This window comes from Paramormyrops kingsleyae, chromosome 6 (genome assembly GCF_048594095.1).
Source record: "Paramormyrops kingsleyae isolate MSU_618 chromosome 6, PKINGS_0.4, whole genome shotgun sequence".
Classification (NCBI taxonomy): Eukaryota; Metazoa; Chordata; class Actinopteri; order Osteoglossiformes; family Mormyridae; genus Paramormyrops; species Paramormyrops kingsleyae.
The window spans coordinates 13,288,050-13,303,391 of record NC_132802.1 but is presented as its reverse complement, the minus strand read 5'-3'; the positions used below and the strand labels follow the sequence as shown (position 1 = coordinate 13,303,391).

The 15,342-nt window shown below is 42.6% G+C and overlaps 1 protein-coding gene across 20 annotated transcripts in view; it reads left to right on the top strand.

Annotated features, from left to right (window-relative positions):
• dlg2 (discs, large homolog 2 (Drosophila)) overlaps positions 1 to 15,342 on the top strand; it is a 218,191-nt gene that overhangs the window by 84,421 nt on the left and 118,428 nt on the right. For 17 of the 20 annotated variants that reach the window (XR_011992173.1, XM_072713670.1, XM_072713679.1 and 14 more), the window contains 3 exons: positions 3,218 to 3,304; positions 4,120 to 4,281; positions 11,367 to 11,426. Coding sequence is in view for 19 of the 20 variants with exons in the window: in XM_072713670.1 (XP_072569771.1) it covers positions 3,218 to 3,304; positions 4,120 to 4,281; positions 11,367 to 11,426 (309 nt within the window). In the remaining variant the exon portion in view is untranslated. The remainder of the gene's footprint in view (positions 1 to 3,217; positions 3,305 to 4,119; positions 4,282 to 11,366; positions 11,427 to 15,342) is intronic. The other 3 variants (XM_072713671.1, XM_072713678.1, XM_072713680.1) reach the window with 1 other exon arrangement.

Below are 15,342 nucleotides of genomic sequence, written 5' to 3'. Positions count from 1 at the left end.
CCTCCAGCCTGATCTTAGGCCCGTTTAATTTTCCTGCCTTTTCACTTAATTTGCATACATTTGACACCCCTGTATGCAAATTAAGGCCCTATTCCGTTCTCTCACCACGATGTCACATGGTTTAATGTCCTATTCTGCCAGGAACATGTTGCTGAACAGAATAATTGAAGCTATGTATTACAGTATGCATAAAGAATGGAAAACAGAGCTAATGTAAATTCTAGTGCTTTCAAATTCTTTAGAGTTCAAAATACGGTCATTCCCAGAATGACTTGGATAACGTCGGATGAAAGCGAGCTTTCCCCGGCACTGTAGAATTGGAGCCTCAGCGCAATTTCTGCTAATTAAGCCTTGATTATGCTGTAGATATCGTCATCGCTGGATTTGCCTGACATAGCGAGATTACCTGTGCCGTGGAGGTGGGCTGGCAAGCCTGGGTGCGTGGCGCATTGCAGCGCCCCCCTGTGGCTGCTTGGCCTGCAGCGATGTGCCAGGCAGCATCATTGGTTTTCTGCCACCCAATCTAAGTGCCTGCTGATTGCCTCGGCATGGTAATTATATAAAATCACGGGGACCCATCCCGCCCCCCCCACCCCCCCCGTGAGCTTGTGCAAATGCGGCAGATAATGGGGGCCTTTAAATAACCCCCATTTGCAATTGAAGCCTGGGTGTGGAGTGCGCTGCCCCTCCTGTGCAGGGTAGGGGGGGCTGGCATGGAGGGCCGCAGATCCCATGCCTACTGCTTGCTCCACTCTGAAAAGAAGCCACACTCCTGTTTCAGTTTAGTTTTTGACAAATTATTTTGCAAGATCAGTTCAAACTTGGTAATAGGAGAATGTATCCTGAATCCCATAAGACACACACTGACCTACTGTAGGTTATTGGCCATCAAGGGAATTTTACTTTATGGGGTCACCAGAGGGGGGTCATTGGCTTCATCCCATTGTCCCTGCTTGTCCTCAGAGGTGACCATTCAGTATTCACAGGGCTGCTGTATAGCTGCCGAAGCTGGTCGAAGCCCAGTTTCACTTTGTCTCGATCTTGCTCCTCGCATGGTTTCTAAGTCGATGCCCTTTTAGGGTTGACTGGCATCTGCATATATGTGCTCGCTGACCGATGCAGCAGGTCAAGGTCCCGGGTTCGGCTTTGTGCCGTGGGTTTGCAAACGCTTGCTGACGAGTTCCAAAGGGCTCTGGGGAAGAAGAGGTCTCCATTTCACCGCCGGCCTAGACACTGCTTAACTGTCAGCCGCAAGACATGCTGATGTTTCATTCCTACAGCTAGGATAAAATTCTGCTGGAGCATGTAATATAGAAAGAGGCTGCTCTGTGAGGAAGCATGTGCAGATACTGCACAGCTGCCATCTGAAAGGAGATGGATATGTATTACTGGAATATATTATACTGTAAATGTAATTGAGGTTCTGGAACCTGCCAGGGCTGTTTCGGGCTGTGGTGGGGTATGCAGCTTCCTCACTCTCTACCTGGAGTGTTTCTCAAACCTCCAGATTCTCCGTAAACTACACCGGCGGTCACATGACCGCCGAAATCGGTTCTCAGCTGTGGGACTCTGTTGGCTGCTATTTATCAGCCATTTCCTGCGCCTTTAGGGATCCCCCATGACATCAAATCAAGGTACACTGGGGGAACTTCCTTTCCAATATTGGAAGTAGCCTGAACTCTGTACTTTTCTTGGACTTTGCATTGGGGGCGGAAGAAAGATATTGATTCTCGTGACCCTGCACCTTCACGTTTCCATCGGAGGGCTAATCAAAAATGTTATAGACCCCCCCCCCCCCACAAAGCCCTTCGTGCCTTTGCAGAGCGTCGTGAGGGATTATCCAAAATAGCGCGGCGTCCTTTTTGTGCATCTGTAATTAACACAGTGAGTAATCAGGGAGCATCGTCACGGGTGCATTGGAACAGACCTTTCGTGCATATAATTAAACGGTACATATGGGGCCGGATGTCTGCGATGAGGAGGTGCGATTTCTGCCTGTTTCTCGAAGCACGGACGCCTCTTTGGAGGTACCAGAACAGACATACGGCAACGGAATTGTGCTTAGAGCTCCAGAGCTGGTGTGACATTTAGAAGGGGGACAGCGTTTTCTGTGTGGGAGGTGGCACCTTGGACTTAACCAGCCAATAAAGTAGGCAGCCGATGGTCTTTTGATTTTTTTATTTATTTCTTTTTTAAATCAAGTGTTTGAGTCAGTACAAGTCTTACTTGGTGACAAAAGGCCATTTTGAGCCTGAAGTTGTTCTTTGTGATTCACACGTTTGTTAATTCCCCTACATTTATTCTTTTAAATGTACATTTTAGGTAATTGCCGTCTTCAGCAATGATTATGAAACACTCCTTAGTGCAGTTCAGTGATGTAGCTCCGTAAGCCTCTCCCGCAGTTCAGATTTAACACACGACAGTGGGCGACTCTCTGCTGTGGAGTTTGCATGTTCTCCCCAGGTTCACACCGGTTTCCTCCTGCAGTCCAAAAATGCGCAGATTGGTGTCTCTGAAATGGCCCATAGGGTGTAATTGTGTTCGTGAGTATGTGCCCTATGGTGCGGTGGCATCCCTTCCAGGGTGATCCTCTGCCTTGTGCCCAGGGTTTCCTGGGATAGGCTCCAGGCTTAGAGGCACCCTGAGTTGGATAATCTGTTATGAAAGGTGTGTGTGTGTGTGTGTGTGTGTGTGTGTGTGCGTGCATGGGTTTGTGTGCTCAGTAGTGGATTAGTATCCCATGCAAGGTGTCCCCTGTCTTGTGCCTTATGCAGTCGAGGCCCTGCCTAGTCCGTGTAATACATAAGCAATTGGACGGATGGATGGATGAATGGATGGATGGATGGACGGATGGATCGATATATGTAAGTTGTTGCTAATTTTAACAGAGTTTGGTCCAGTTTACTGCAGTGACCCTGGAGACCCATGTCATGTGTGACTGTTCTGCTGATCTGTAATCTGCTGTTATTGTACAGTGAGTGATTTTTGTGTTGTCATCCTGAGTCTGTCATTTTTGTATCTATCTTGTGGCATCTAAATGCTTGTTTTTTTGGATGTCTGTGCCCGTTTCTCTGCAGCAGCACCTGTTTTAGTCTGTCTGTCTTTGTGTTGCACTGGGTGTCATGGCTCACTCTCGGGGAGGGGGGTGTAGGTTCTGACCGGAGTGTCGGTGCCACGCCGCATAGTCACTGTGCTGGATGCTCTCTCTTGTCCACAGAACAGGCCGGCTGCGGTTCAGGCGTCTCCGCACACTGCCCAGCCCCCGCCAGCATGTATGAATCCGGCCCTGATGAGCGCTCCCTGGGTGAGACAGCCTGGGGGGGGCTTTCCCCCCACCATGCCATCCCCGCCTCATCCATGCCACTCCCACACCGCTCATCTTCCATAAATCCCACAGCCAGAAGCTTGTTCCTGCCACTTCTTCCCCTTGCTGCTGTTTTTCCAACCCGGGACACGTCACAGGCGGCGATGTACATTCATCCTGAGAGCTGAAGTGTAAAGAGGGGTTTGAATGGGGTGGGGGGGGGGAGGGGGGTGCCACCCATCAGGCTTTCAAGGCTCATCTTCTGGCTTCATTTCCATCCGGAGTGTGTGGATTCACTCTCTCTCCGCTCTTTGGATCTCCATTGTGGCGAGTCTGGAAGGAGAGGCTGCAGCTGCAGTTGAGAGTTCTAAGGGTGATGTTACTGATGATGCCGCCTCTGGGCCTTGGGCACAGCTCAAAATTCTGGGCCCCCTGACAAAATGTCACCTTGGGGCCCCCTCTACTCTAGATACTTTTGATCTAAAAAATCTCTGTATTGTGCCAAGTGGAGAGGGGGGCCATGGTTGAATTTGAGGCCCCTATAAAGGGTTGTACCCCTTGAATCTCCCAGGGTATCCAAGCCTCTCCAAGTCCCCTACTCAGGGTGTCACATGGTGTGCCAGCGAACTAAAAAACATGTCTGATGTAATGGAATGTACCACTTTCTATATTTTGTATGTATTGTCCATCTGCATTACTTGTCACATTGTCTGTATTATAGGGGCAGACCCTTTACACAGTCCTATCTTTGTCTTTGTATTCCTCCATCCACTTCCACCCCCCCCCCCCCCCACATCCCTTTATCCCCTGGGCAGTACCGGTATCAGGATGAAGACTCACCCCCCCAAGACCATGGCTTCCCCCGGCTGACCAATGAGGCGCGAGCCCCAGAGCTCGTGCATGTGTCGGAGAAGAACTTGTCGGAGATCGAGAACGTTCACGGCTACGTGTCCCACTCGCACATCTCCCCCCTCAAGGTCAGTGGGGTCATCCTGCGGCATGTGGCCTGGGGTGTGACTGTCGCATGGCGCCCCTCCCTCTACTCGTGCAGGATGTTACTGGATTGCCCATTCGTATCTCTTTCATTCTCACAATGCCATTGTACTTCCACTCTTGAGTCTCCAGCAAGCCTCTCTTAACTAGTTTGCAGGTAGACACAGCAGCCTAAGTAAAATTTAAAGAACAAAAAATAAATACCAGATTCGTTAAAGAAACATATCAGATGAAAATAGCACCAGGCAGTAAAATATAAAAATGTACACGGTGTTCAGGACGTACGTCCTTGAGAGAGGTTGGTATCTCTCAGACATCCTCTAAGCCAGCATTTGAGATATTCTACATATATACAGTATATATATATATATATACACCCCCACACAGAAAATAACTCCTAAGTGTTCACAGTTTTTGGTTGTGTGCCCTTATGTTCAGCTTGTTTTCCTTCCACTGTTGACTTGAGACAGGTAGTTTGGTCAATTTATACCCAAGACAAACTTAAGAACTGCAGGAAAAGCGGAAAAAATGTTTGGAACTAGTTAGTTGGAGCTGAACACACATGATGAAACACAGCCCTGTGGTGATTGTGATTTGACCGTCTAGTCAAAGCCAAGATCACAAGGGTGTTTTGTCTGAGTTTCAAGGGGGCCGTGTGTCGATAGTCTGAAAGCTTGAAACAACATGATTTTTTTTGTCTGTGGTATTTAATATTTGAATAAATATTTATTAAGCATAATTTAGGATTAAAACTGATTGAGACACGCCGGTACATGGCTATTAAAAAGTTTCTTTCCATACAAATATGCATGTTTTCTCTTTTTGTTGTTTAAACAGTTCTCTCCTTATTCTTTTATTGAAACCACCAGACACAAGAAAGAATTTTAGTAAATTCATGTAATGAAATAACTAAAGGTTTCCATCAGCTCATGACTTGATATTCCCAGTTGTAATGAAACAAACCAGCACTAGGTGGCGGTCTTTTCACACATTGACTAAATTGCCCGCACAAAACCTCCACATAACATAATGAATTATAATGAAAATGAAACAATGATCTGTATTGTTACATGTTTTGCTTTTGCATTGAAGAGTTCAAAGGAAATTATATTAAGACATTTTATTAAGGTTAAAATCCTAAATAAGTGTAGGCATTTTCTGGTCATCAGTATAAGATTTGTGGGTCATTATTATAAGAAGCAACAATGTTTTAAAAGATGAGTTACAAAGCAGTCTTCTATCATTTTAAATCATATTTATACATTGCAATTACATTACATGTATACATTTGGATACAGATACACATTTTCTGGTAAATGTTTGCCCTGCTTGGCTATGACTCAGTCAACCTACTAAGAGATCACAGATGACAAGGATTGCGACTTTGCCAAGGGGTTGCAGGGGGCGCCGGCAGACAGGTGGCCAGCGATATCGATATGCTGCCGGGTAAGGTGAGAACCTTGGTAGGCTGGTAGCCAACGAATGGAGAGGAAGAGTTAGCAGGAAGAGTTAGCAGGAAGAGTTAGCAGGAAGGCCCACTGAGCCACAGGGCATGGGGTGGTTCGGATGGGTCACTGCTGTTAGCGAGCTGCCAGGCAAGGGCTCATGGGAAAATATATCTCGAGAGCAGCTGCTGAGAAAAAGGTATGATGTCCCCTTCTGACAAATGCCAGTTATATGGATCATTATTATATTTAGGTTTTTCCATTGAGGGTGGGGGTATTCCATACCTAAACTATTCCAGGGTGACAAGAGATAATGATCAGCTACAAACCAAGTACTGCTGCTTGGGAGACACCTGTTGGCAAAGACTAGTGGTCAAAGATGGACGCCAGAGATGAAGCATTGAAAAAGCTGGAAGTGGGATTATAGGTTTAAAGTGAAAAATAGTTTATTCAGTAAAAAAAGTCAGATTTTCACATAAATTAAACATTAATTATTCCATATCTGAAAAAGAGCAACAACAATGTTTACTGTATTTTGGAAAAAATTAAGATGTTTTTCTATATACTGAATTTTTATATTAAAAATATATAAATATATATGAATTTATAAGCCAGTATAATGCCTGTAATTTATTCAGGACAAATTCATTCAGTAGAATGCTTTGACAGACAGCCAAGATTTTATTGCTTTGCTAAAGTGGCATTAATATTTCTCTGCCCTTTACCAAAAGGGAAAGCGTTTTCTGGAATTATAATATTACGTTTTTGGCTTTAAAATTGTACACTTGTTTTTCATATCCATCAACCAGTGATATTTTATATCATTGAAACAGCTGGTCTGGTGTTTATATATTCATTATGATTAGATTTTTTTGCTACTTTAATGTTTAATGTAACGTTTCGGGTTGATCAGTCAGTTCAGATTCTGTTTCTCTGCATATTTCTATAAGTTCAAAACCCAGTCCATCTGTTTGCTCTTTAATGATAATAAACTGTTTCATTAAGATTGCTTTTTATGTTCTGCTATGCATATGCATACCTGCACCTACACATAAAGACAGGCACTTCCTTATTTCCATTTAGTTAACTGGAGGTATTTAATAATAAGAGTAATTGCTGGCTATATTAGAATTTATGTAATTTTAGTGAGATGGGCTAAAAAAACCTTAAAACCCTAAAAGTTGTATTTTCATTGACTAATTTCTGTGGTAGACTAATCTTAAGATTATAAACTCAATGGTGCATACAAATATATTAATACAAGAGTTAGGGTTTGGCTTCCGCAATGGTAGGGAACAAATCATCTCTGAACCCCCCGCCCCGATAAAAACACACGGTACTCCCACAATACAGACGGGGACATCTCCCTATCGTCCATACCTAAATCTACGCCCTTGAAGGTCTCGTCATGTATTGTATTTGATATACTGCACATAAGATGCATAATTCCACATACATCCTTTCTAAGAACTATATGGCCCACAAATGATTTCTCTATGTATTAAGCCAACTACTTTTCTGCACCGGGTCATGGCGGTGACGTCTGCGCTCCGGCCAGAGCTACAGCTGCTGTCTGCATTGTGAACCTGTCAGTACGCAACCAGTGTTGCCAGACTGAGATGAGAATTTACAGCCCAATGACGTCTAAAACCCGCGCACTCCGACAAAAATCTGCCCAACCAACTAAAACAGATTTGATCACAGCTGTGCGTCCTGTTCACCTACCCCATTTTGTAATACAGTGGTACCTCAGTTCTCGAACTCATTAGAACTCGAATTTCTTAAAAGTCGAACCAACCAGTTCGGAATTATATTTTTTTTTTACCTAGAACTCGATCTGAATCTCAGAAGTCAAACCGTGAACGCCGACCTAAGATAACTTGTACGCGCGGGGAAATGAGTCACGCAGCACATCTGTCAGCGGAAACAAAGGGTAACGCTTCAGTCTCAGCCTGGCATTCGCTGTGATAGCATCGTGCATGTTTACACTAGCTGAATACATGTATTTAGACAGTAAAAATACATTTAGACAATGATAGACCGTAACAGTAATAATTATTATATAATAAAATACATTTAAAAATGAAGATTTCTTATTAATTATTTTAGTATTAATAATAAACCATTAATACATTTAATTATAATAATATTGTCATGCCCAGCAGGACAGAGCAGAGACAAAGGCGCAGACGTCAGGGTACCCGGTTTAATTACAGGTAAGACAGGCAAAATGCAGACGGACAATACAATGACCGGACTGGGAAAACAAACTGAAACGCGGAAGAAATACAGAGGACTAATGACAACAACCAGAAACATCTGATCACACTGGGATTCCACACGGGCTTAACGAGGGGGCGTGGCACACGGAAGCCGCGGACGATCGGGGCAGGACACATTGTTTGGATACATCTATTTTCTTACTTTAAAAATTACTGTTTTGATAAATGTGCTTAGATGTGTTTAGTACAGTATATGCTTTCCGTGTTTTGTCCGGTTCATTTTGTGTTTAAATGTTAAAAAAAAAAAAAAAACATATTTCGGTGTAATTTTTTGCGGGCGGAAACCAATTAATTGGTTTTCCATTATTTCTTATGGGGAAAATTCGATCAGAACTCGAACTTTTTAGGATTCGATCCGTTCTGAACGGATTAAGTTCTAGTTCAGAGGTACCACTGTATATCAGATGAGCGCAGTTTATAAAAATGGGGGATGCGTACTACATTAATTGATGTATGATCTCCGTCTAGATGGCGGTGCTGTAAACGACTTTACACTAGGCATGTAGCGGGGTTTCCAGCTTTAGTTAGCTGGCCGGCGTGAGATTTTAAATTCGAAACCAGTCTGCACACCGATTTATACATGTATATAATACTTTGTAAACCCTCTGCTGGTTTGAAAACTATCCAACGCTTTTGACGTAGCTGATGTTAGGTCTATAATGCAACAAAATAGATGTGTGTAAGATTTCTTGCGTGAGCGTGAGTGTTTTAAAGTGTCACGCCAGATGTGTGATAGTTGGCTACCCTGATGTAGCGAGACACGTGTTATTTGTGGCACGCGCTTTTAAGTCATTGAGCTGAACTTCGATATACCTACTACAATATTCACACACACATAATTGGCGACAGGGACGATCCATATTTTTAGTTCTGGGTCTGTTTCCCATTCCTTTCGGTGCTGCTTCTTGTACTTTCCCCCATATTGACATGATTTATAATAGTCTATTTCTCACTGTTTTAACAATTTCCTTTTACGAGGTCCACGAGATTAATGAGAATATCTGCGAATTCCAGTGAAAAACTCACCCCCATTGATTTCTATAAAAATTAAAACCCGCTCGATATACCCGAAAGTAGCCCAAACTTTCACTACCCACCAAAGCCAATTTTTAGCCGCCAAATGAAACCGAAAGAAGCCGAATTATAGTGCACGGCGTTTAGTTAGTATCAAAACTTGCGCACATAAAAAGCACGCGCGCGTATGCTCTCGCCAGCAGAACAGCCATCTGCCTCACGCACTCAGCTACACGCTACGCGAAAATACGATGATTTGGCTAAAATTAATGCTAATGGTAGCTTCATTTGTGTCTCTCTAGGTAGCAGCACATGAAAAAACGCAACTGAAAATGCACGCAAAATGAGCATTATAGCAGTTGCTGAATCATTTCGTCTGTAATGTCTTCGGTAAGACTAAACTGGACGGGGCACAAATAATATAGTATGTTATTACTTATGTATTAATTCACCACAAACTAAGTCTTAGTTACATACTAATCTCAGGTTTATTCATCATTAATGAACCGTGACACATGTTTTATCTCAAGCAATTACTATATTTGTTACCACATCTAATTAATTCTGTAAACTTCTATGAACTACTGAAGGAATAACACAAATGAAATACTAATCTCTTGTTTGTTCTCCATTAATGAACTGACGAATCTTTTACGTCAAGTGGCAACTACATTTGTTCATGATCTGTTCATGATGTGTACTTCAGTAGTAACTGAGTTATTACTAAGTATTTGTGCCTCGTCAAGTAAGGTGATACCATGTAGACTTTATCTTAGAGATGAATATAAAATTATGGCACCATTAAACCCAAGATGTGTAATTTCACAAGTGTCTTTGCTCAAGAAAACTTTTTAACCATGTGTTTGGTCTGTGTGGTGTGGAGCCTGGGGCCGGTTGCACAAAACAGCTTATGTTGTCCTCTTAAGTATGTCTTAAGGTTTAATTTCTCCTTACGTGAGGGATTTATTTATGGGTGTTCACAATGAGTAGGTACTTTTTGCTCAACTAAGATCTACTGAGTGGGGCATATGACAATGAACTTTGCTGAATGGTTGACAACAAGTACCGGTGCTCAATTGGAAGACATGCGGAAGTACTGAGAAACGAGAAGTACTGCAGATAAAATTGAACTGATAGGATTATTGTTGTGTCTCAGTCACATTAAATGCATTTTTGCATGTTTCCATATTACCACAATGAAAAAAAATTTATCTCTAACGGATATACTATCTAATGCTGCTGGTGCTGGCGGTGAAATTTGCCAGTGTTATTTAGCAGGATAACGTGACGTTTTTTATTCTGTGAAACTGAAATATTGATCTGCTGGCTAGATTTAATGATGAATTATGAACATATGTTGCGGGCCATATAAATAAAATCATAAATTGACTGTCATTCAGGTAAAATCAATTGCTCATCATTAATCGTATTCACTGGGTGTTCTCAGCCGCAGAGCACAGTTCTCGGGATGCGTTCATTTTCATTTATTGCCATGAACTCGGCCGTGTTGCGGTTAAGATACAGTAAGAAGTACCTTGTGTTTTTTCCCCCTTACTTTGGTTGTTATGGTCTTTTGTGCAATCATTAGGGCAACTTTAAGGGATTCCTTAAGTTTAACACCAAGGAAAAACCTAAATACTTAAGTGAACATTTTAAGCAAACCTTTAAGGAGAAGACTTAACCTTGGGTGTTTTGTGCAACCAACTATATTTTAAGGGAACCTTAACTTCGACTTTAAGGAAAATCTTAAAGTTAAGGTGTTTTGTGCAACGGACCCCTGTTACTTTATTCCTCATGAATTTTTGGCATCTACAATTTTTGACTGCACCAGCTATGCCACCTGCTCATTTAAAAATAAAAAATTAAAAACAAAAAAAAAGAAACTGCGCTGTGTGTGAATTTACTAACACTGTCAACAGTCTGGAACCCAGTGAAGCCGTTAGCAGAAAAAAAGCACGATGGCCACAGCATTCATTTCCTCACTACACTTGGGGTAAAGGGCTCACACCGTTTCCAGCATCGGTAGTTGTGCAGGAGAACTAGACTCCACAGCAATGTTAGTTCTGTCCCTGTGGTGATCTCAGAATTGCTTTTGTCCTTAAGGCTGTTCACAGAGGCTCTTCCTCATCTGTGCAATGCAGGAAGTAAGACTTTTCCTTTACATCCCCATCCAGCCCTGCCCTCAACCCCCCCTCTCTTCCTCTAAACCCGCCACTGTGGCGCATGCAGTATGACTGGAATTTCATCATTCTCCCTTATACCATCTCTCCTTCATATCCAAGTATACAGTACTTGCTGGTGACGGTGTTTCTTGTTTCTTACCCGCAGCCCTCACTGGTCACCCGTTTTGATCTTACATACCCGGGTCTGACTGCGGCAAACTACCTGGCAAGTTGGATTTTTCTTTGAAAATGTTTTCAGCTATTTTGTTTTGGGAGCGGTTCGTGCTTGCCCAGTGTGGATGAAGCAGCGATGTAGTCGTAATGTGTGACGTTACCAGGTTCCTTAATGCTAGCTTGCTAACGATTGATAAAAGATGATTTAATGTCTTAGCACCATTGAGGACAATGGTAGGAGTTGGCCCTGAAGAATGCTGAACTACTTCTGATGCATCCTTAGATGGTGTCTTAATGACACCTATATTATGTCATATTATAATATGTTATTGCATTGTTTTGATAGTAAATAACTGAAGTATGATCTGGATAGATTGGATTCCCGGCTCCCCAAGAGGAGTATTTAGTGTAACCTTTCTGAGAAACTCAAATACAGTAGCTTCATAGTCTGCCTCCTAAATCTGATCTTTTTTGGTAGCAAATTAAAAGCCTTATTCATATATTACTGCCAAGTAAACCTTTTAATATTCCTGGTAGGTGGCATATATGATTTCAAAATATTGACGAGATATTTTTTTATTTGAATAAAAATTGTGATTACTATGGTGTTTTGGCAATATGTTAAAGTAGGCAGGTGGTTGGCTACAGTGCAATAGATCAATGAGGCAGAATCGGGTAAGTCTGTGTATAATTTATGGGCAGAACTCCTGGAGGACCCCAAAGCAGGTTGTCTTACAAATCAGTCAGACTTGCCTTTCTAGGAGCCTGGAATACATTGATCATTTGTGATAATTAAAACAGGTTGTAACATACAATATTTATATGAATCAAATGTTCTGGGGCTATTCTGGCGTCATGTGTCTAGAATGTGTCACATCTTTGTGATATGGTCCAGATAGTGGTATTGTTGTGAAAAAGGGAATTAAAATCAAAACTGGGCTAATCAATTAATTAATGTATATCTCTAGCATTCACGTTCACACAGGTGTCCATCACTCTGGAAACAGGGTTAATTCAGGGTGATGTATGAACTAACCTGGATTGTGGTTCTTTTGTAGCCAAGTCTGAACACCTCTATTCCCCTATATATAGGATTTTAACTTTCAGACTGTGTGCTTCTTTAAATGATCTGTGAGTTTATTTGAACACTTCTTCATCAGACGAAAAACTGTAAAAAGGAGAGCTTTTTTCACAGGGTGCTGTCTCTGCAATACAAGTCAGAGAACTGTGTTTGGCACATAATGCTCAGCTTCTAGATGGAGGCGTGGTCTGGATGCACAGAAGCTGTGATTTGCTAGCTGGGTTCATACCTCACATCTTTCAGAAAAGCAACATCCCAGCACCAGCGTCCCACCTGTGCAGATCTCCCTCCACCCTTCCTTTCAGCACACGGCAATTTTCCCCCCTTCCTGTGTTGTTCTCTCAGTGTCATTTAATTAAATAACTATCGACTTTCTTCTAATGCAATTTCCAGCTTTCACTGTGCCATCACTACACGTTATGTAAAATGAGTCAAAAGTGTTTTATGCAGAGGCTGAATGGAGCGAATTACAAGTGTGTGTGTGTGTGTGTGTGTGTGTGTGTGTGTGGGGGGGGGGGGGGTTTGATTCTCTCACACATGAATCATATGTTGGTCAATGCCTGCAAATTGGCATTTCCCATACATCCCTTAGCCTTGGCATACTCTTTGAAGGATTGCTTTAATACAGACTCCAAATTACTCAGCTCCGATGCCACAGTCACGCCCCCCAACCCTCCCCCCCCCCCCCCCCCCCCCTCCCCGTGAGACAACTGTGTCAGGCAGCAGGACTTGTTTTGTGTTTTACAGAATAGGAGCGCGAGGCTCAGATGGTGCATTATGGGCCTAATGTGCTGCAATATCGATCCACTTCCTGCGCTCGGTATTGAGCCCACAGAAGAGCGTGTCATTTCTTGTAGACGGTTATCCCTTGATCAGTCCAGTGCTTTTAACTATTGCCGTAACACACTATGTCTTGCATTATGAACCCTGGCAGAGCTTGGGATGTGAACAGAGGATATATTGTTTATTCTAGGAATGGGTGTATGGGGTTATTCTTATTAAGGTAGTCTTCTGGGGGGGGGTCGAAGTTGTGGAAGCCACTGCACTTTACCTTGATTGTTTCTCAGCTGTAGACCCTTTTTGTATCCACCCTCTCGAGCTCAATACTGTTACTTAAAAGTAGTTTTCACTCCTAGTTGGCAGCCCCCAGAAACAGAAACCAGGAGTTGTTGGGGCAGCAGCTCCCTGAATACACTTTCGGTGTTGCCATAATGAAGGTGTCTGTATTTGTGGGGGTGCAGTGGGGGTGATGGTGTACAAGTTGTGGGCTCAGGTATTGGTTCTTAGCCCGGCTGCTCCCACTTGGCTGTTTCAGAATGCTTAGGAACCACACATGCAGTTGTGTGAATTCCAAAGAATATACAGTATAATTCATTCATGCATGCATACATATAGCTAGCTGTTCTTAGCCAATTAGGGTACCAGGAATCCATAATCTGCAGAAAACAGGGAGTGAGGCAGGGAATGGAGCAACAGACCATTGTAGGACACTCACACAGTCCCACAGCAAGGGCATTTGAAGTCACCTGAACAGACTGTGAAAGCTGGAGGAAGCCCAGGTAAACAAAGGGGGAGTTCCACATTATCTTGGCTGCTGGGGACTGTTAAAGAATATAACAGGAAATGGCTAAGATTGCAAGGTGGGTCAGAACAAGCATTTGTGAGAGCTGCATTCTGCATTCACGAGAAAATGGATCCCAGGTCAGGAATCGAATCAAACCCCTGGCTTGAGCGTGATGTCGATGTCACAGGTTTAAGAAGCTCAGTGGAATTTGTTGGGCATGTAGCACTTTGCATTGTGATGTGTTAGAATCAAAATTATAAAAGAAAAGTAAAATACAAGAGAATCATAATGGTAATAATAACATTAGTAATCTGCAAGAATGTCAGTTTTCGTAATTACCATACTAATTGTTTTCTTCTGTAAATGCTTAATGAAATTAGCTCAAAGGGCTTTCAAAGAAATGAAGTCATTACTGTATTAAAAATGCTTTGGATTTTTGAAAGGTTTCAGATCTCATGCCAAACACACTTTATCACACTTGGCTGTTCTTCACAAGTGTTCTGACTCGAGTCTAAGTTGGGAGACTGTGTGTCTCCATGTACCCAAGTTTGGGCAACTTTCTGACCAAATAGATCTGTTGGAGAATGCTGAACTCATCTTCAGGAAGAGACAGCACTGATTTCTTTTTTTGTCATCTTTTATAAATTGGGCACATTTTAATTATTTTGAGATGCTCAGGAAATAACTGTAAACATAAGTGTCTGTTTAATGTAGACCATCAATAAGCTGGTAATTTAGGTTTTTGGCAGTAATTTGAAAATGCCATACTGCGGTACCCACACATTAGTAACAAATTATGGAGCTGTGTGGCCTTTTTGCTGCACTGGCTGATGAATTTGAGAAATTTCCCTGTTAATGATAGGCTGCTTAGGGCCATCTCACTGCATGCTGCTGTTCAGTTTCGTTTGGTCATATGCTTTCAGGGACTATCCTTAAGAACAGGGGACAGTAATCAGACATCACTTGCTACCTTGGCCTGATTCAGAAGGAATCAATAAAGACATAAAGTGTATGTGGTAAATTTGTGAACGATGACAAATATTGTCAGAGGAGTGGAAAGGATTATTGCTTTTCTTGTGCTCTGTTCTACTTGGGATAGCCTCCAAGCTCCACTGTGCCTCTGTTCAAGATAAGTTGATAGATGGATGGATGGGATTCCATGGGATGCTAGTTTGACAGTATACTCAGTCCTGCTACAACGAGTGATGTACAGCGCGGGATCACATTTTTATTTGCACAATTTTCAGTTGAGGAGAAAAGCACTACGCAACGCGACATGGTGTTAGTGGGAAACATTACTTGCACACAAAAACAAATATCCAA